The following is a 21,514-nucleotide window of genomic DNA, read 5'->3' on the forward strand; positions in this document are numbered from 1 at the left end:
GCATGTAGAGGGTAATGTATGCAATCCTATTCTCCCCATAGAATCATAGAAGTTTAGGGTTGAAAGAGACCTCAGGAAGTCATCTAGTCCAACTAAATCATCCCAGCCAGGGCTTTGTCAAGTCAGGGCTTTAAAATCCTTGAAGGATGGAGATTCCACCATCTCCCGAGGTAACCAAATCCAGTGCTTCACCACCCTCCTAGTGAAATCGTTTTTCCTAATGTCCAACCTAGACCTTCCCCACTGCCACTTGAGACCATCGCTCCTTGTTCTGTCATCTGCTACCACTGAGAACAGCCTAGCTCCATCCTCTTTGGAACCCCCTTTCAGGTAGTTGAAAGCAGCTATCAAATCTCCCCTCACTCTTCTCTTCTGCAGGCTAAATAAACCCAGTTCCCTCAGCCTCTCCTCATAAGTCATGTGCCCCAGCCCCCTAATCATTTTTGTTGCTCTTCACTGGACTCTCCAATTTGTCTACATCCCTTCTGTAGTGGGGCCCCAAAACTCGATGCAATACTCCAGGTGCGGCTTCACCAGTGCCAAATAGAGGGGAATAAACATTTCCCTCAATCTGCTGGCAATACTCCTACTAATGCAGCCCAATATGCCATTAGCCTTCTTGGCAACAAGGTCACACTGTGCCCATGACAGAAGGGGATGAACGGGGGACTCAGATGCTTAGACCAGAATGAACTAGCTTGACCATCTAGCTGAAGCCCCTGCACATCATTATATCTTATTCTGCCTTTTATCACAAGTGTCACACTATTTAGGGTATGCCTGCACTGGAGCTGGAAGGTATAATTTCCAGTTTGAGTAGACATACCTGCACTAGCTCTTATTAAGCTAGTGCACTAAAAAGAGAAGTGTAGCTGTGAGTTGCTAGCCACCCCAAGTACTCAGGCAGCACTGCTGAGGCTACACCTCTGTTTAGCACATTAACTCAATTACAGCTAGTGCCAATACGTCTAGGGAGCTGCAAATGGCACTTTCCAGCTCCAGTGTAGACATACCCCCAAGCTGTTGACTGTGGCTAGGCTACAGGGTTATGTTGGCAGGGTTAAGGTAGTCCAAGTCACAAAGCAGCAGCTCTTGGAGTCCTGGGATTACACGTGCATACCATGTTTTTTTAAAAAAACTCTCTTCCCCTTCGTGTTGTACAGAAACGCTTCAAAATGTGAACCCTACAGAGGACTGAAAACGTGGGCACAGGCAGTATATCTTCTTACTATATGTTCCATGCTATTATCCGCTGAAGTGGGCTGTAGCTCAGGAAAGCTTATGCTCTAATAAATGTGTTAGTCTCCAAGGTGCCACAAGTCCTCCTGTTATTTTTGCTATCCCATTGGGGCCCATAAACATTAATATGGAGGGGGGGGGGGCTCCACACACACAGCACACAATAAAAAGCCATACAGGGCCCCCTTAAGCTGCTCGGGGCTCGAAGCAAAGTCACGACGGGGGCTCCGCCCCACAGCACACACCCGCCTCTGCTTCCTCCCGAGCGCCGCTCGCGGCCACCGCCACCCAGACGAGCTCGAGACAGGACCACGACGCCAGCACCGGCGCATCACATCGCATCGCCCCCCCCCGCCTTCAAGCAGCCAATCAGCGCCCTTCGCCGGTTTGGTGCGTCACATTCCTGCGGCCAGCCCCTCCTCCCCGGGCACGTGTGCTGTGTTGTGCCTGTCACAGCCGCCCCGACAGTACCTGTCCCGCCGCGGCTCTTGCAGGGCCTGGCTCGCTCCGCGGGGACTGGGCTGCCCTCCGCCGCGCGCGCGCCCCTCGCCCCGGCATGTCCGGCTGCCCCGCCGCCGCCGCGCTCGCCGCCTGCCGCCAGGCCTGGGAGCAGGTGTTGGCCAAGGCCAAGCGGGCCGTGGTGTTCGTGGACGCGGCGTGCGCGGAGGGCCTGCACTGGGCGGGCGGCGGCGCGGGCAGGCTGCTGGAGGCCGGCGCCCTCAACGTCAAGGAGTTCTCCAGCTTCGAGGCGGGCGCGGCGGAGCAGCCCAAGGCGGTGTTCGTGGTGAGCAGCCTGCTGAAGGGCAGGGCGGTGGACATCATTCGCGACATCGTCAGCCTCAGCCGCTTCCAGTATTGCGTGGTGTTCACGGCCGTCAGCCACGCCGTGCACCTGCTGGCCCATGGGGCGCCCGGCGGCGCCGAGCCGGAGGGGGGCAGCCAGGCGGTCTTCGAGCAGTTCGAGGAGAAACTCTGCCAGTGGATGGGCAACATGAACTACACCGCCGAGGTGCGGCATGCCCCCCTGCTCCTGGCGCCCATCTCGCCTCATCTCTTCGTGACCCCGGCCTTTGCCTCGCTCTTCCCCATGACGCCCCAGGACCTGGCTCGCATCAACTCCTCCAGGCCTGAGAAGAAAAAGTTTGGCAGCTTGAACGACCTGGACTTCTCTTCTCTGCCTCCTGAGCTGCAGCTTCAGATCAGAATCCTGGTGTCTGGCTTGAACTCCTTGTTTGAGTGCCTAAATGTGAAAGAGGAGTGCTTTGCAATTGGGACCCTGAGCAAGATTATCGCAGGGGATTTGGCGAACTACTCACAGGCCAAAAACAGGAGGAAGACCGCACAAAACCGAGCCTCTGTCATCTTCATAGACAGGACACTGGATCTGACAGGTAAGAAGCTTAATATCAATATCACAATTGTGAGCCACGCTTCATTTACATTATTATGGTGATCACTGGATTTCGAAGTGCCTGTGCAGATAGGTGCTCACATACAAATGTGGCTGTAGTGGCCCACTGAGAGTGGTGGAAATAAGAGATGTGACTACAAAGGGATGGGCTGGTGTTTAAAGCAGGAGACTGATTCATAAGTTCTAGGTTCTGCCACTGACCCTGTGACCTAGAGAGAGTCTGTGTACATCTTTGTGGCTCACGGTTCCCAATCCTGGGAGAGGAGTGTGGAAGGGAGAGAGAAATGTGCTGTGAAGTTTATTTTATCAGGGTTTGTAAAGTACTTTCAAATGCCAACATAAGGGAAAACAGTTTTTTTATAATGAGAGATGAACCTGAGTTGTATCTTATTTAACTTTTAGTTTTCAGGCCTTATATGTCAGTTGTCCTGATAGAAGCTATTTTAGCAAATACAGTAGCAAAACAAAACACAACTCTCAGCTTGGGGAGAGGATGAAATAATGAACCATACATGCTGTATGTTAGGCATGTCACTTAATGCACTCCTGGAAGGTGCTTAAATATTACAGTGATGAGGGCATTATGAGAACCTGTATAGGAAAGAACAGAACAAGAATAAAATGCCCAGTGCTTGAAAAATGTACAAGACATTTTTTAGTGAGATGTTGGAAAAAATGATATTGATAGGCAGAAATGAAAGACTTGAGTAGGGGAGTCACCAGCAAGCTCTAGGGACAATGACCCGTGAGAACGCCAAACTTCCATCTTCTGTATCACGATCTGCAGGTTGTGTGTCTGATAAGTTTGAATGCTTCCCACCAGTGATGGAAAGGGAAGGATGTTACTCTTTTTCTCCCCCACTCCATTTTATCTCAAGGTTTTGGGATTGTTCTGGAGAGGGACAGTGATACACTAGCCCTCACCCCTTGGGAGACGGAAAGGAAAATGAGGGTCGGGGGGAAGAAAGCTAGGAAAAGAGTAGGACCTATCCACCTCACAGCAGCCTAGCTGCTGGTGAGAATTTTCCTTCCCCATAAATAGCTTCAGTGGATCGCAGAACTTTCCCAAAAAGCAGCAGAGGATAAGCTGCCATATTGAATCTGATAAACATTCAGAATCATGTCTGTGACAGTAGCTGCCAGTACTAGTGGCTTTGGTGGAAGGTATATACAACCCACTCCCTTAATGGATATTTTTATGATAACATGTCTCTGAGGCGATGTTTCTTCCTATTTCCAGGCAGTTTGTGCTTGGCTTATGAGCTTAGGAGAACAAGTCCTTATTTGACTTCAATGGGACTCGTGTTCCTAAATCATTCAGGCACTTTTGAAAATCTGACCCTTATATCCTAAGTATCATAACTATAAATGTTTAATTTTTTTAGTCCTGCTAAGATCTTTGGCGCAGTATGAGTTTCACAGATTAATTTTATGGGATCTTTAAAAAGGATTTTCTTTTATGTTTGACATTTACCTATTAATTTAATTGTCCTCTTACTCTTGTATTCTGAAGCGTACATTGAAGCACATAATTTACCTTCTCTATGCTATTTATTATGTTGTAAACTTCTGAAGTCTACCCTTTTATTCATCGCTAAACTACATAACGCTGATCTTTCAAAGCTCTCCATTTATGGAGCTCTTTCTATGCTAGCAGTAACTTTCCTTAGTCTTCTCTATACATCTTATTTCTGTTGTATGAAAACTTAATTCAGTATCCAAGGTGAGGGTACACCATAGATATACATTATGATATAATATTTTCAGTACAATTCTGTGTCCTTCTAAGTGTATCCTTGCTTGACTATGGTCAGTTTCATAGCTCTGTTCAGTTGTGCTGAACAGCAAATGTGAAACTGACCTGAGTGATATTAATGTCATGCTGATGTTTGGGAAATCTGCAAGCAGTTCACTGGTTCACATTGAGTAGGCCATATGCTTAACCATGTGCTAAACTTAATATTCTTTAGTAAAAGTTTAGATGAAACTATCAATTTCTGTAGAAGTCCCGTACTTTCTAGGGAAAGTTTCCTACTTGCCGTTGAATTTTTGAAGCTCTGATGGATAATTAAAAAGACAGCAGGTATCCACATACTTCATCTATATTTTTAATGTCTCAAAGAACTGCATGAGAGCACACTCAGAAAGAAAAAAGGAGCAATTGCTTATTACCACATTTTGAGACTGGCTAAGAAGAGAAAAGAACAAAGTTATGCAAGAGCAGCCCCATACACTCTAATTATGATTCCCATTGCAACTCAGCAACATCTAATAATCAAAGGCAGTATACATATTTAACAATATTGGCATGGTACTTGATGTGCATCCATTGGCAGGAGAAAATCAACTACGAATGCAAACAGCTATGTCTGTGCCAGTTTAGCACCCTGCCTACCAAGCATCAAGGAGATTTGAGGCAACAAGGTACCAAGAGTTGTTTTGTCACCACCTTTTCAATAAGCTTAAAAAAAAAAAAAAAAGAAAGATATTGTCAAAGTCAAGTGATTGCCAATGCTTTCTTGAGAGAGAGATTAGGGCTGCTCCTTTTTTTTTTTTTTTTTTTTAAATAAAGTACATATGTGGCTGCTGCTCCAGAAATAATCTCCGCCAATGATGATTCTTCACTGTTTTTCCACGAGCCAGGTACAGCGTAGGTCACAGTCAGAAGTTGTCGAACAAAGTTCTCCTACCACCTCCAGTACTTCAGATAGCAACAGTGGCTGACACAAAAGCAGAAGAATTGGCATTTGTCCCCTAAATACATTTCCTTATCTCCACAGAAGCAGACATCTCTGCCTCCATCTGAACAAAATCTGCAAAATAAGAATTCTCACAGTAGCAAGAACTTAAGATCAGCCACTGAACACAAGCAGATTGGATTAAACTATCCCAGCACCCAAAACAAATCTGATGATCAGATCTCAGAAATCTGTGCAAAGTTGAAGCCTTGAATCAAGTCATGTGCTGTTGTAATTTACTGACCATTGATCTTGCATTAATCAAAATGAACCAAAGGCCACTCAAAAGAATTCTTCTGGTGTGGGGCATCTCTTGCATCTGATGTGAGAGAAGGACAGGACCGCTATTTTGGATTGTTGAATATTTTCTGGTGTGAGCTGTCTTAACTAGTCTGTGGGGACTAACTGATTAGCAGAGGATTGGTGGTGCGTTAAACCAGGTCTTGGTAACAAGCAAGGTCAGGTATCTTGCCCAAAGTATCATCCAAAATCCGATTTACTCATAGTCAACTTTGAACAAGCTGAGGAAGGTGATATCACAGTTGTCTGAAGGATAGTTGCCCTACTAATTATGCTGATGGGGATTGGAGAGGGTGAGAGGGGCATGGTGGTTAGAATCAAGAGGAGAGTCTCAAAGCCAAGTAACATGCAGTGATGGCAACTTAAAGTGGCTTTCAGAGTTCCTTCTCCTTCCACCCCTTCACAACTCTTCCCCTTGTCTATTAGCAGTTAAGACAGGAAAAACATATTTATTAATATTATGTGGTTATGAATGATTTTTTGTTCCAAATTAGTTACTATTTTATTTTGAGCTTGCATCCTGGTCTCTTCTGTAATACATTTGAGGTCTGCTCCTCACTTGTATGTTTGAATTGAGAACACACTGCTCATGCCTGAGGCTCCGTGTTTGTCATGGAGGTCACAGATGTCACTGATTCTGTGACTTCTGCAGTGGCCCATGCAGTTGGCCCAGGAGCTACCTGAGCAGCTCGGGCAGCCCATGGGCGAGTCGCACCAGCTGTTGTTGGGGCAGTCTCAGGCTCCCTCGCCCTCCAGCAGCAGGAGTTTGGGCATTGGGGGGCTCAGGGCTGGGGATTGGGGTGTGGGGTGGTGCTTACCTGTGGGGGGGCTCCCCGGAAGGGCAACAGGAACTCCCCTCCCTCAGCTCCTAGCTCCACGTGCTGCTTCCGCCCGCAGGCACCGCCCCCGAAGCTCCCATTGGCCATGGTTCCCAACCCATGGGTGCTGCAGAACTGGGGGTTGGGGTGGAGCAGAGGCAGCACATGGAGCTAAGAGCTGGCGGTTGCCACTTTCCAGGAGCCGGGTAGAGAACCTGCCCCAGCCCCACCAACCTCTCCCTCCCCCTCAAGCACCCAGGCCTCTCCCCTTTCAGCACCCATGGCGCCCCCCAGGGCTGCGACTCCCCCATCCCCGAGTACCCATGGTGCCCCCTGAAGCAGCGTCCCCCCAAGTACCCATGGCCCCCCCCCCCCGAGTACCTGTGTGTGTGTGTGTGTGTGTGTGTGGGGAGGGGGTGGCCCAGGCCATCCAGCACCTGTGGTGCCCCCAGGTCCCCCCTCCGGAGGTACGCCTCCCCCAACTTGTAGTCAGGAGTATACAGGCAGCCCTTGGACTTACGACACAATTGGTTCCTGAACATTTTGTCATAAGTCGAAACATTGTCACTCGGAACTGCAATACACTCTATTGCAGGACCGAGTGTTGTAAAGTCAAAACCAGTGGTCGTAAGTTGAATCAGGGTGTCAATTCAGAAACGTCGTAAGTGCTGTTCGTCTTAAGTCGAACCTCGGAAAGTCGAGGACTGCCTGTATAGTAAAAGTCATGGACAGGTCACAGGGAGCGAATGTTTGTTTACTGCCTGTGACCTGTCCATGACTTTTACTAAAAATACCAGTGACTAAAATGTAGCATTACTCAAAGAGAAAGGAGGTAGAACCAAGAAAACAGGGTCTGGTTATAAGCAGAAAAGAAAGCTAATGTATAGTCTGACATGAGATTCCCGCCATAATGATGCTACTTTTCTGCAAGGTAAGTTTGCTCCATTTTTTCATGGCTTGTCCTACACTTGGAATGGTTACCATCTTCCTTATGCAACAAATCATCACCTTTTAAAAACAAACACATATTTGTCCAGCAAAGCCTTTCCATGACAAACACAAATTATTGGGACTCAATGCAGTGGTACCGGGGTGAAATTTAATGGCTTGTGGTGTACAGTTGGTCAGAATAGCTGATTTAATGATCCCTTCTGTCCTTAAAATCTATGATTACCTATGCAAGATGAACTATGCATTTTGTTTCAAAATAATGTCCTTAACAGCTGTAGTCTCTTTTATGTAAAGAGCCAGCAACTCTCCTTATTTGTTTATATGGCATTGTGAGCTAGCAGTATAGATCAAATATATACAGTATGTTGGATGATGGGAAAGGTTTGAGCTATTATTTAAGTTTGCTTCCAAGCATGGGAATTGTCAAATCCCTGAGCTAAACTAACTGGGTGCTGCTTTCTTTTAAGCATCAAAAGAACATTCAAATTATTCCATCATATTCTGATGACCTCTCTGAAACTGCTATAGCACTTTATAACTAACTGCTGAAGAATTCGCGAATGCCTCCATAAAGCTCTAAATATAGCAGCTTGCTTAATTAATAAGTGCCAGATTCCTCACAAACTATATCTGAACACAGCCCACACCTTGTCAGACAGTACTGTGTTTGATCCTGTCTGAAATATTTTCAGCTGCTGTCAATCCCTACAGTAGAAGTCTAAAACTACTACTAACTGTAATAATTTAACTGTGAGGTAGTTGCCATTCAAAGAGAAGCCATCTGTCAGAATAAGGCGATGATTACAGTATTGAGTTACAAATCATAGTTTGTATCACATGTCCAAGGAGACAGGGTCCTTGCCCTTTCTATATGACATTGTACATTTTCCCTCCAAATATGTACTAATATGCAGATGGTACTAAATTGAGAGATGCTACTAATACCAGAAAGAACACAAATAATCTAAAGGGAAGGGAAAAAGGAAAATTAGGAACCTGGCCAGGGAATAATAAAATGAGATTATTTCTGGACAAATGCAAGCTAATATAACTGGTCAGAAATAACCCAAGAAAAGACATTCAGAGCCACATTATGCCAGAAAGAGACAGGTCCACATTAGGAGTTATGCAAAGCCGCACTCCTGGAGGAGGCATATGGCATGTATAAGAGGAGAAGTTTTAGTTTATCACTGTTCATTTAGGTAAGAAAAGTGTGGTGAGTGTTTTGGGGTTTTTTGTTTGTTTTTGTTTCTTAAATAGCCACTGGAAGTCTTCTTGTCCACTTTTCTCCTTAGATAAGGAATTTAGATTCTTGTTTGAAAAAAATCTCAAGCATGTCTAAAATCATAAAAGTCCATTTAAATCCTACTTTTTAAAATAAGTTCTTCAAAAAAGTATTGTTCTTTCTAATTTAACATTGGATACCCCCAGATTCTTATAGCAAAGTAACTTTAAAAATGTGTGTGCTATCTTTTAAAACAAGACTAACAATCTCCTCTCCCCAGTAATCTAATGGGTTTTTGTTCTCAACACTCTGGTTTTTTTTCCCATGTTTGTATCTGATTCCTTATTTCCTTATCTTTTCCTAGGGGCAGTTGGTCATCATGGTGACAGTCTAGCAGAGAAGATATTCTCTGTGCTTCCCCGACTTCCTGGCCACACAAACGATGTGATGGTTAATATGGTGGAGCTCACTGCACTGCAGACTAAAGATGAAACTTGCAATATTGTAGCACCTGGCTGCTTGGCACAACCAAAGTAAAACTGCTTTTTTTCTTTTCTTTTTAAATTAGACTTCTTTGTGTGGTACAGGAGAAGAGAACAATAACCTTATGTCCAGAAAAAAGGAAGATTATGGTTTTAGGGCTATTGAAATAAATTCTGAAATAATAATCCATACATACACATGTACAGCAGTGGGTGAGATAAGCTCCTGATAGAGGCAGGATTTCAGTTCTTCAGGTTAAGTTTATTTTTTAAACCTAAAACATTCCAAAATAAATCAGAACAGATAAGCCGGGTCCTGTGGCCTGGCCCTTCCTAAAGCCTCTATTTCACAAGACTTCTGCTCCCGCATAGTGGGTATCTCTAGCCAGGTGTTCCAGCTAGCTGGGGTGGAGAGCCTGCTTCCAGGTTCTGTCTCCTACAGGAACCTTCCTGCTCCTGTAGGTCTCTCCCTAACTGAGCTGCTTGCTGGCCTTCTACCTGAGGACCAGGTGACTTGCAGCCTGTCACCATATCCCTGGCTTCAAACACCTCACTGGCACAGGGAGCTAATTAGGCACAGGTGGGGCTAAGATCACCTTTCTTTAAAGGCCATCCCACTCTGTGATAACACACAAAAATAACAATGATATTTAAAAGAAATAACTTTGCCTGTGTTTAATTCAGAACTAATATTTTATTTTTGTGTATACAGTGCACCTAACTTGAAATTTCAATTTTTAGATGTAGTTGTGTGTCTGTGAATTGCTGTGTTAAGACAGCTTCCGTTACAGTATGAAAACAGAACATAAAATATCTATCTAATCATTTAAAAAAAATAAAAATAAAAGCTCATTAACTGTTTTTATCTTACAGAGTTATACCAGTCTTGCTCAGCATAGTGCTCTGAAAGTCCTAGGGTAGGGAACCAGTATGTTAGGTTATTTCCCTTTTCCACCACATCCCCAGCTCATGTTGGAACATGATTTTCTGGGAGAGGCTATCAAGTGTGTTTTGTTCCTTCTGGGCTGACAACTTTTGGCTCCTGCCTCCCCCCGCCCCTGAGATTTTGCAGAAAATTTCTCGATCTCCTACACTTCATCCTATAACCTTTATTTCATAGGGGTCCTCTGTGCCCTTTACCCTCTCCCCACTCCCACCCCAGACTAGCTAGGTGCTGCTGGGTCCAGCTTCTGAAGCAATGTACAGCTGTATATTTCTTCAGTCTGTTCTTCTGGACATGGAGGGGGATACATATGCTCAGCTAGGTGAACTTTACCTTTACTGCTCTGATGACTGGGTTAGCAAAAATAAACCATTTGTTGGATCTTCACCAACCGTTTTCCAAGGTGCTACTTGGTCTTTTGAGCCTCGCTTTAAGAATGTGGTCTCCTCAGACTCTAGGGGCTTGTCTACACTGGCACTTTACAGCGCTGCAACTTTCTCGCTCGGGGGTGTGAAAAAACACCCCCCTGAGCGCAGCAAGTTTCAGCGCTGTAAAGTGCCAGTGTAGACAGTGCACTAGCGCTGGGAGCCACACCCCTTGTGGAGGTGGGTTTCTTTAGAGCTCTGGGAGAGCTCTCTCCCAGCACTCTGCCAGGACTACACAAGCCACGTTAAAGAGCTGCCACTGGCTTTAACGTTGCCAGTGTAGACAAGCCCTAGGAAACAGCTCCACTCTGCTGAGTTATTGTAAAGCAGATTCTAGAGTGGCTGTTAGCACCTTTCACACTGTCTTTGTTCTTTGGCTTGCTGGACGTGCTTGTGTTATTTGTACAGCCATGTTTATATCTCCACATCACTCACAACTGGAGAAGTACTGTGTGGTCTGAAAAAGTTCACATCCCCAAATCAGATTGCTGTTCTGGATCATTCAGGCCCAATTTATTTAATCATTTCTATAAACTATGAAATGTTTGAAAACAGTTTTCAATTACTGTTGGCATTTCCATTATGCTGAAAGTAGCAGAATCTGTGACATTATCAGAATGGAAGTCTAACTATTGTAAACCAGTTTCCATTCTTCTTCAACACAAGTCTGTTTTAACTGTCACATTACAAACATTGACAGTGTGAAATGCCTAAATTCATTTGCAATACTGAAATTGATTTATAATCCCTACAATGAGCTTCCATACTGATAGTGCTGTGCGTGATCTCATGCTTCATCAAAATGGCTGTTGCCAGTGGTAGCAAGCTCAAAAATGCTAGTTGTAATTAAAAACTTTAGCATACAGATATAAAGTACAGTTTATGCATGGCAAGAAGTGTTTCTCTGCTTGTAAATTTTCCAGTTACTGTATGGAGTGAAGGTAGCAGGATCTCTGTCAGGGAAAGGACTAGTAATTTAATGTGGCACAGCGGCTCTGTATACAATGGCTTTGGAACGGTTGTGCCAAATGCAATGGCATTTCACAAATGCTGACTTCTATATTCAGAATATTTTCAAATACTTAAAAATATTTTTTCCTCTGAGATAATATTAAAATTTATTGTGGTGGGGGAGGAGGAGAAATGTCAGCTCTATCCACACAGCTTGCTGTCTTTAACATTTTAAAGGAATGTTTCTCTAACAGAAACATCTGGGCTCAGTTACGGGGTTAGCAAACAGAATTAATGAATAATTTATGGCTGGTGTGGTGAAATAAAGCAGGGTTCTTTTCTTAAACCTAAGGAAATAATGGGCTTCTTTAAAGATTTAAATGAAAATTTAAATGCCATATGCTGCTTAAGTTGTTATACTTTGAAGGTGATCTCTTGATGAGGAAAAAAGTTCAAGAATTGCTTTTCTAGAATTTTCAATTTTAATAGTATTAGTAGTACAAAAAAAAGTCGGAGGAACAAATGTTGCATTATTGTAATTACGGACACATTGCTGTTCCAGCATGAATGGCTGCTAATCAAGAAATATTTGAAAAGAGCCCAAGATTCTGTTATGATTTAAAGAATGAAACCGTTTATGGAATGAGAACTAAAGACATCCATGTTGGATCAGTACTGTGTGCTTCTCCATATTTATTAAGCAGAAAAACCTTGCTCTTTCAAACAAAGAATGTATAATACGAGCGAAATAATGGTATGATGGAAACAGTTGTAGACACTTCTAAAATGAATGGCTGATATTGATGGCACCTTGGTCTTGGCATTTAGATGAGTTGTAGAATACTTTTGGAGTCAAGTTTGTATTCAAATCATTTCAGTTACTTTTCTCATTAAAGACAATGGCAGTTCTTTGGGGGGCGCTTTATGCCCGCTTTGGATGAATATCTGGGATTCTGTTGACTTGTGAACCATTTGTCCACTTGATGGCAGAATTTGGCTATTTATCTCAATAAAAAAAAGGTGTCAGTCTGTCTGTGGCCCCCCATTACCGTAGTATCTGATCACCTCACAGTTTTACCTTTATTCATTCTCACATCATCATGAGCTGTATTCTGAGGCACAGAGAGGCTCAGTGATTTGTTCAAGGTCACACGGAGTGTGTGGGAAAGCAGGGACTTGCACCCAGGTCTCACAAGTCCTAGGCTAATGTCCTAATCACTGGATCATGATAAATAAGAACAAAGAATACTGACTAACATGGTGCTGAAATGTGGGAAATTTAAATGGTACCTTTTATTATTCAACCATATCTTATATCATGTGTTTTCAGTATCAAATTAGACAAATTATAATCATGTTGGTCATACATATATAAGTGACTTTCTGAATATAGCTTGTTTTTCTTATCCCTCCAAAACACTTTGGAGCTTGTAAATATCTCCTATGTATACATTTTGGACCAGCTTTGTGGTAATATACAACTCAGTAAAGGGCCAGACATGTATGCAGAAGATAAACAGTTTTTATAAAACATGAAATGGGCCATTAGCTACTTACTGTAAACATTTTGTCCATGAAAATGCAAAAACATACTCTAATACATTTCACATTTGGGTTGCTGTGCCTAAAGCAATTCAATAGGCAATAGTAGCTAAGGTGTCTAGACATTTTTGACAAAGCAATTAGAGTTATTAAATCATCTGGGTTTGCATTGGTAAAAATAACAAGCTGAAAATGTGGTTATCTTGTTCATTGGTTTGTGATTCAGTAAACCTTGAAGTGCAGACCAGATGTTTAAAATACGATACATGACAAAACTTTCTATTATTTTCCCCCATATAAAACATTGGCAGTGGAAACTTAATCATCCATTGAGAAACTTTGGTAGACTTTTTTTTTTAGTCAGTGCCTCATACTGAACGAATACGCTGAAGCTGAAAGCATGTCTCTTCCTCAGTCCTAAAAACAGTAATGCACCTGTTTAACTTTAGGCACATACTATCTTTGAATGGTGTGTGGGTGCACACATGCATGTTCATTTGGTCTTAAACAGTTAGCATTTTTGTTTGGATATGTACTCTGATCTTACTGTAATTGTAAATCTTCACATTTCAGAAAATACTTGACTTGTTACAATTTAAACTAGGAAGAAAAAAATCCTAAAAAAATCCAGCTCTTCCATTATATTTACATCCTTGCAGCTGATGTGGTTATAAGAGTCATGCAGAATACATATGGAACTCCCCATAACCTCAGAGGAGTTTGAGTGCAGATCTGGGGCAGAATGTGGCTCCAAAATATCCTAGAGGCTTATGGTCAGTATTGGTGGTGGTGGTTTTTAAGTGTCTTGTTAAAAGCTTTGACCACAATAAGGATGATAGTCCTTGTCAATAGGATTCTGGTCTGGGCGTGAGGTGACCTGGGTACTACTTCCCAGTTGTGTCATCAACTTGTTATGTGACCTTGGGCAAGCCACTTCATCTCTTTGTGCCTGTTTCCCCTCACTGTCTTGTCTGTTTGGATGGTAAGCTCCCTGGGACAGGGACTGTCTATGTGATTGTCCAGTGCATAGCAAAAAGGGTCCCTGATCTCAATTGCAGTTTAATAAATAATAGTACTAATGAACATAATTAACAGTAAGTTATTGAAACTCTCTTTGCCTATGTTTATTTTTCCACTTTCTTTTAACATTACATCACCTGCAAATCTTAGTTATGTGCTGTTTTTAATGCATTAGACTTCTTATTGTTGCTGGAAGGATGAAAGACTATATTAGAGCTACGATGATACTTAGATGTAAGCATCCAACAATCATACAGATGTAAGCAGAGTCAGGATGAGCTCCACCCTGACATCTGGTGGTGAGGTGTGGCAAGTTGTGGAAAAGAACTTCAGGGGCCGATCTCATTTGCATAGGCACACCCACCCCACCTAGAACGAGGCCATAGCTGCCCAAATGGTCACTTTGGCTGCTGTGGGATCCCCAGCGTCTCTGTTATTGGGGCAGGAAGAATTAATTGTTATTACCCTGATTATGGGAATCAGGGACAGTGGAACTGTACTTGGCCTTTTGTTATGATGGAGGGACTCACCATCAACTGAGTAGCACTCGCTAGGCAAGGGACATGGGTTCCAAAACTCTGTGAATTGAGAGAGGCTGGGGACAGGTATTAATACTTGGTGGCATGGGTCCCCTGGTGAGGGCCTTACATGCTAATTGCACTTCCTCCTCTCTCCACTGTGGAATATCAGAGCTAATTTTGATTCCATTAGGAGTCTAGTTACAGGATGCTGAGCTGAATTCACTTTGGGCTAATGGTGCACCAGCACTGAGGCTCCCCTACTACAAGCTGAAATCACAAAAGAGCTAAACTTACTAAGAGCTGAAATCACTGAGTGTTTTGTTAAGTAGTGGGGGAGCCTGAAGATATATGGTAGAGCAGTTTGCGGGAGGGTGAGCGGAGCGGCTGGTGGAGAAGAGCAGTTTGTTGGATGCCTAGAGCAGCTCATGGGGCAGCTGGCAGAGCGGAGCCCCATGGAGAGGTGGGGCCATCAGCTTTGGACTATGTAAGGTACCCCTTAACACACCCACACCTCCCCTCCCCCCCAATCTCCACCCAGATTGGGAGGTAAAACTCTGCAGATAAACTTTTGAACTCTGGGGCTGCCCTGACCAGGGACAGAGACTTTTGGGACTTTGGGTGATTTGGGGTTGCTGGACTCAAGAACCAAAGGGAAAGGACACGCCCCAGTTTGCTTGGGGTGGGTTTTTTGCTCATGGGTTGTGTTATGAATCCTGTTGATGGTGTTTCCCCAACATAATGCCACATTGTTTCTCTCTGGTATTAAAAGGCTTTTTGCTTTTTGCTACACTCAGACTATGTGCTTGCGAGAGGGGAAGTATTGCCTCTTGGAGGCGCCCAGCAGGGGTGGTATATATTTGTCCCAGGTCACTGGGTGGGGGCTCGAGCCGGTTTTGCATTGTGTTATTGGAATGGAACCCCTAGATACTGAACCCGGCCCTTGTTGCTGCCAACTCTGACAGTACACATAATGCAAATTAATGAAGATAGGCTTAATTGTTCTTGCATGGTGAAGAAAAAGAGCAACCAGCACAACCATTAAAAGGGAAAAAAAAATGTCTACCTGTATTGGAAAAATGAAATGGGGGTGGAGGGAAAGCTTATTTCCAGTGGCAGGGCATTGATTCAGATATTGTACATACATGCTTTGTCCTTTTGACATATGTTCTTGAACACAGTTTAAAAAATATGAAGCACTGTTTCTCTTTAATGCTGAATAAATATGACACACTGAACTGTAATAGTCATATTGAATAATTCTTGTTGTATTTTTCTTCTTTGGCATGTGAGAGAAAACTTTGGTTTTCAGAAGGTAAATCAGAACGGTTGCGTTTTTGAATGAAAATTTGTGTTTCATAATTAGAATAACTAAATTACATCCATAGCAAGCTGATGATATCTTGTTTCCTTAGATGATAGTATAATAAAATCCAGATTGTGCTTAATTGAATAGTATTGTTGAAGGACTGGGGGAAAATATCCCAGAATGATGGAGGGTGAGGCTCCTTTAAATGTAAAATATATGTGTATGTGTATTCTTGTATCTCTCTCTGTATTGAGCTCTTCCTCTTTTATCCATTGTGCAGACTTGCACTTCATCAGTTCAGTGCTGCTTGGATTTTCTTCCTTTGTCCCATGCGTTGGCATGTTGAGATTCCTCTTGTGACTCTTTTTCAGTTGTTTGACAGTTCCCCCTGCTGTAAGGTTTGAGGTACTGCACTCATGTTTGGAAACCAGCGTCCTGCCTCAACTTTAAGGTTTTTCTTGAGTTCAGGACTATCCTGATTCCAGACATGATAATGGGCTTTTTAGCCTCCCTGCCTATACTAGCTGAAAAACAGTTCTGGTGAGTGCATGTGGGTGTTTATTGAAGGATTGATAGAAAGCAGAAAATTCCCTTAGCTCTTTCTTCCTAGCAGTAGCAGAAGTTGCAGCAGATCCAATACTTAAAATCAAAGGTGCTTGCCCTTTCAGATCTATGTTCCTGCAACTCCTTGCGCCCTTCTGCCTGCAGGAGGATGACTCTGTGGACCATTTGGGGTTCTTTTCCAGAGACAGGACTTGGTTTTTTAGGATTTCTCTGTCAACTTCTCCTGCCTCTCCAATTATCAGAAGTCAGATGCCTTCCACGAGGAATTATCTGGTCACTCTGAGAAAAGAGTGGTCCCTCGTTCCCCCGCATTTGATAAAATGCATGTCATGGAATTGTCTTTCTGACTTAAAATAAAGAAAAAATGATGTCCCTCCTAAAAGCCTGTTTACTGATCTATCCTCAAAGAAATGGTAAGTCTTTAAAGACTCTTCTTACTGTGTGTGGACTGTAGCAGCATTTCTTCTAGAGCTATGGAAAAGATCTGTTCATCCATCTTTAACCAGCCTCAACCTTCTTTATCACTAGTAAACCTGACTTGAAAATTCTGTTTCGTTTGTCAGTTCTTTAGGGTTCTTCCCTTAGATATTTTATATTCTCAGTCGTTACTCAGGTGTGGCAACGCTTTCCTTTACCGCTTCATAATTTTTAGGGAGCAGGAGGGGTTCATACCCTTACAAAATTCCTCTAAGCAGCCAACATGGGCACTAGTGTTTGTGTAACGTTACTATCTGTGTAATTTTGGATAATATTGTAAGGTACTCTTCGAAGACTAGTTTCCACTTTACTTTGTATGCTGCCTTCAGGTTGACATGAAAATTCCAAAATGCAGTTGTATAAATCAGCCTTATTACACACTGTGGAATTGTTCCTTGGCTCTTCTGCTAGGTACCAGAATAGCCTGTGTATGAGTGGAAGTGTGATTCAGAAGCCAATACAGTAGAATAAACCTGCTTTCTCTCAAAAGAGAAAAAGATGATATAATAAACTAATGGGAAGAACACATGAAAGCTTCTTATTTTGATGAGGGAGCAATATTTGGGAAAGAAAACAAGGGTCTTCCTCATGGTTGGCAACTCATTTTGTTGCAGTTTTTTGAAGTATGGTTAAGAGTCTGTCAAGGTGGGTTTTTTTTGTTTGTTTGTTTGTTTACAAACCAAAGCTTCAGTGTCTGCTGTTGCAAATTATACAGGCTAAAACTTAAGTTCAAGGCATGAAACATTTATTTGGCACTTAGTGGTTTGAAAACTAAGTCTACTAGCCAGGCAGCAAAATACTGTAATGCCACAACTCCTACATTTAAAAAAAATTATTTAATTCCAAAGCATTGGCAATCCCTTTCTGTTTAATGCATAGGTTACTACATCTCTCACGTTTTTGTTAGGTCTTCTTTCTCTCCGTAGCGTCACACCTTTTTTCTTTTTATGTTCCTGTAATATATCAAAGTGATGTTTTCAGTGTGCCTCATTTTTTTTCTTTCCTTCCATTCTTTTATCTTCTTTACTCCCCATATTTTTTCTTCTGCCTCTTCCTTTGTATTTTCTGTCCCTCCACTGTTCTCCCTGAAAGCAATCATTTCTCCTTGCTTCCCATTTCTAATTTGTAAGACCCTTGTAAGGGGCAGGTACTTGTATGCTTTGAAGCGCTTAGCACACTAGCGGGTACTATAAAATACTTAATAATTGGTCTCTCTCTTTTCCTGCCTTCTCTGTACCTCATATCCTTTTTACTAGGCACCTAATTTAATCCTCTGTTTTATAAAATGAGGGGTCCCTCTGTCCAGTGACAAGTCAGGTCATTTCCCCATTCCCACCCTCTAGGAGTGGGCTGCATTGTGGGCTTCCTACTGGGAAGCTGCCCCTTGACATTTCTCAGGGATGCCATCTTTTGTAGCCTCTGGCTAGTAGGTTTTTGTTCAGTTTGAAACCCCCATCCCCTCTGGCTGCTGGAAGGAAGAAGGAACGTTTTCCCTCTCTCTTTCACCACATTCGCACCCCAGTTCTGTGAGAATGATGATGGCTGTGGACCTTTCTTTAACTGTCTTCAGTCTCTGATGGGTTCTAATTCCCAGTCAGTAGCTCCAGTACCTGCTCTAGTGGTGGTGCTGGTTGCTTTCCTAAGATATACCAGGGTGTCTGAGCTCTGGTCTACACTTGGGGGGGTGGGGGGAATCGGTCTAAGTTATGCAACTTCAGCTACGTGAATAATGTAGCTGAAGTTGACGAACTTAGATTGACTCACCATGGTGAGTCGACTTCTGCTGCTCCCCCCATCAACTCCACCTGTGCCTCTTGTGGAGCTGGAGTACAGGAGTCGACGGGAGAGCACTCGGGGGTCGATTTATCACGTCTAGACTAGACGCGATAAATCGATCCCAGCTGGATCGATCGCTGCCCGCCGATCCGGTGGGTAGTGTAGACATACCCATTGACATGATTTTTGTCAATTTCATGGCTGCTCTGCCAGATCCCAGTAACAGCAGTGAAAATTAACAAAGTGGGTCAGTTTTCACTTGCTTGCAAAGCTCTGAGCAGCAGCAGAAATACAAGACCTGTCTGTCTTCAGATTTTGGAAGACAGCTTTGCATTGGTTTGTACTCAGTTCATGTTTGGAAGGTTTTCATTGGATCCATGAAGAATAGAATGTTAGTCTCATAGACTTTAAGGCCAGATGAGACCATCAAGATAATCTAGTCTGACTTTCAGCACATGGCAGGCTGCAGAACATTACCCACTCACTCCTTAATAGGCTGGGTTACTGAAGTCCTGAAATCTTGTTTTAAAGATTTACTTCACTATTTGCTCTAGTTCAAATCAGCAAATGACCCCTGCTCCACTCTGCGAGGAAGGCGAACCTTTCTCCCCCCCCCCGCGACGTCTGCCAATTTGACCTGGGGGAAAATGCCTTCTTCACCCCAAACAGGATGATCAGTTAGACTCTGAGCAAAAGGAGAGACCCACCAGCCAGACACCCGGGAAACAATTCTGTGTAGTAGCTCAGATTCCTCCACATCCAGTGTTCCATCTCTGGATGATATTTGCTAATCTCTTCATTTTTTTTTTAACATAGATTCTGGAGAAGTTTGATACTCAACCAGGAAAGATTCCAATTCACTGTGGGAAAGTGGATATTTCAGGCCTTACTTAAGTTGTTCCCCTAATGTGTTTATTTAAAAAAAATAAGTATTAAGCCATTTTTAATTATTAGAAACAGCAACAGAATATAAAATGTTGGTAGTTCAACTTTTAGTCCAAGCTGTAGATTTACCATTGAGAAGAAGGAAATGAAACTTGACAGTGAAACTTGTAGGTCATATTACTGACAAGGGGCCATGTCCTGGCTTCAAAAACTTCTTACAGAGGCTAGAAAATTCAAAAATGCTGATTAGAAGGAGCTATGCTTTAGTCGTAGCAAGGAGATAGTGGATATGAGGCGAAGTAGCACCATCCCTCAGTTGTCTTTTTTGTGTGAAAGCCATTCCCTTTTCTTGTCTGTCTGTACATGCATGCAAGCACATATGCATGGGGGTGGCACAGGAGACAATTGCTCAAATGGGAAATATCTCCTCCAACATAGATTGCCAGTGGTGAAGACTTGCATAAACCCAAATAAAATCCAAATATCTTGGTGTAGGTCAAAATTCTGTGTTTTAGTCAACCTGTGGTAGGCACTAGACATCTGGTCCTTTGTGATAGGAACTCCGAAATAGTGGATGATCTTGAGCAATGTAGGAATGGTTACCTCTGTTTTGTTGGCAGATCACTCTGAGTATGGAAACAGAATCTGAAGTTAGTGCTTTAGGCTTTATTAGAGTGGGTCTCAGTTCAGTTTGGATGGGTACAATCAGCCAGATTAGGCTTGCATGAGGTTTGCAAAAATAAGACCATGGTTTGCTTTGCAGTCCTAGTTTGTACTGAGGTAATGACATATACAACTTTGAAGTAAGGAAAGAAAATAAATATCACACGCTCTATGCCCACAGGACCAGGTCCTCAACTGGTGTAAATCAGTGTAGCTCCATTGAAGTCAGTGGGGAGCTACACTGATGCTTAACAAATTTAAAATAGTAGAACTTTGTAATGTGGAACCTGACTTAGATTAATGCATCTATTTATTTAATTTTGGGGGCTCTAAGGCTCTATTACTAGAATAGTTGGATTGGCAGAAAAAGTGTTGTAACAGATCGGTATCATCAAAATTCATATAAAGTTTGTGGCTGCTGTGTCATTTAGTTAAAGGATCATTTCGCCTTCTGTGATGAAAAAACATCCCCTTGCATTTACACACACAGCAGCTTCACAGCCTACAGTGGAATGAATTTCTAGCTGGGAGGTTGCTTCGGTAACTGTATTTAAGGCCAGAGAACTAGAGAGAGGTCAGAGGATCATGTACCAAAAGGTGGCCTTGCAAATAGAAAACATTCAGAGGCAAGGGGATTCCTGGCATTCCATGTATCAGAATTTCCATTTCTTGTTTTATACAAATAGAAGAAAATACAATTTTAGTGTTTGATGAACATTTTCAGTCATATTATCCACGTCTCCTGCAAAAAGTGATCCAAAATATTATTTTTACATGTATCAAGGACATCTATTGGATAACTAGCTAGTGCATCTGTAAAAATGGCACTCTGAATATAATCCCTGAATGTAGATTCAGTTGTCAGCACCTCATTATTAACTGCTCTTTCATTGGAATTGTTTTTATTAAAATAACCTTCTGTGACAGTGTTAAAACAGAACAGAGGTTATTTTAAATCATTATTATGTTACATGTAGAATTCCCAAGTAATACATATGTTGTAAGGATCAAAATTTATTTTTAGCATAATTCATTTGCTTTGTCCAAAAATCCCTGACAAGTGACTCTTTAATATGCACTTTGTGAAGAGTTACTTGGCAAGAGTTTTAATATGTCTTGTATTGTGCAAAATATCTGACTTGTTAGCTTTCGGTTAACTAGACTCCTATAATTATAACTCAGTCTGGTGTTCTCTATAAAGTTCTCTCGCAGCTTGTATGAGTAAAATGTTTACAGAATAATTTCACTGGGATAAGAGGCAACTAGTTGAAACTTGG

At 42.7% G+C, this 21,514-nt stretch overlaps 1 protein-coding gene across 5 annotated transcripts in view; it reads left to right on the top strand.

Annotated features, from left to right (window-relative positions):
* Positions 1-1,394: 1,394 nt before the first annotated feature.
* The window catches only part of SCFD2 (sec1 family domain containing 2), a 310,407-nt gene continuing 290,287 nt past the window's right edge, over positions 1,395-21,514 (top strand). For 3 of the 5 annotated variants that reach the window (XM_037897789.2, XM_037897790.2, XM_037897788.2), the window contains exons 1-2: positions 1,668-2,630; positions 9,047-9,215. In XM_037897789.2, the coding sequence (XP_037753717.1) occupies positions 1,796-2,630; positions 9,047-9,215 (1,004 nt within the window). In that variant the 5' untranslated portion in view covers positions 1,668-1,795. Of the gene's footprint in view, positions 2,631-9,046; positions 9,216-21,514 lie in introns of all 5 variants that reach the window. The other 2 variants (XM_027833249.3, XM_037897787.2) reach the window with 2 other exon arrangements.

Source organism: Chelonia mydas, chromosome 4, assembly GCF_015237465.2.
Source record: "Chelonia mydas isolate rCheMyd1 chromosome 4, rCheMyd1.pri.v2, whole genome shotgun sequence".
In the NCBI taxonomy this organism is placed as follows: domain Eukaryota; kingdom Metazoa; phylum Chordata; order Testudines; family Cheloniidae; genus Chelonia; species Chelonia mydas.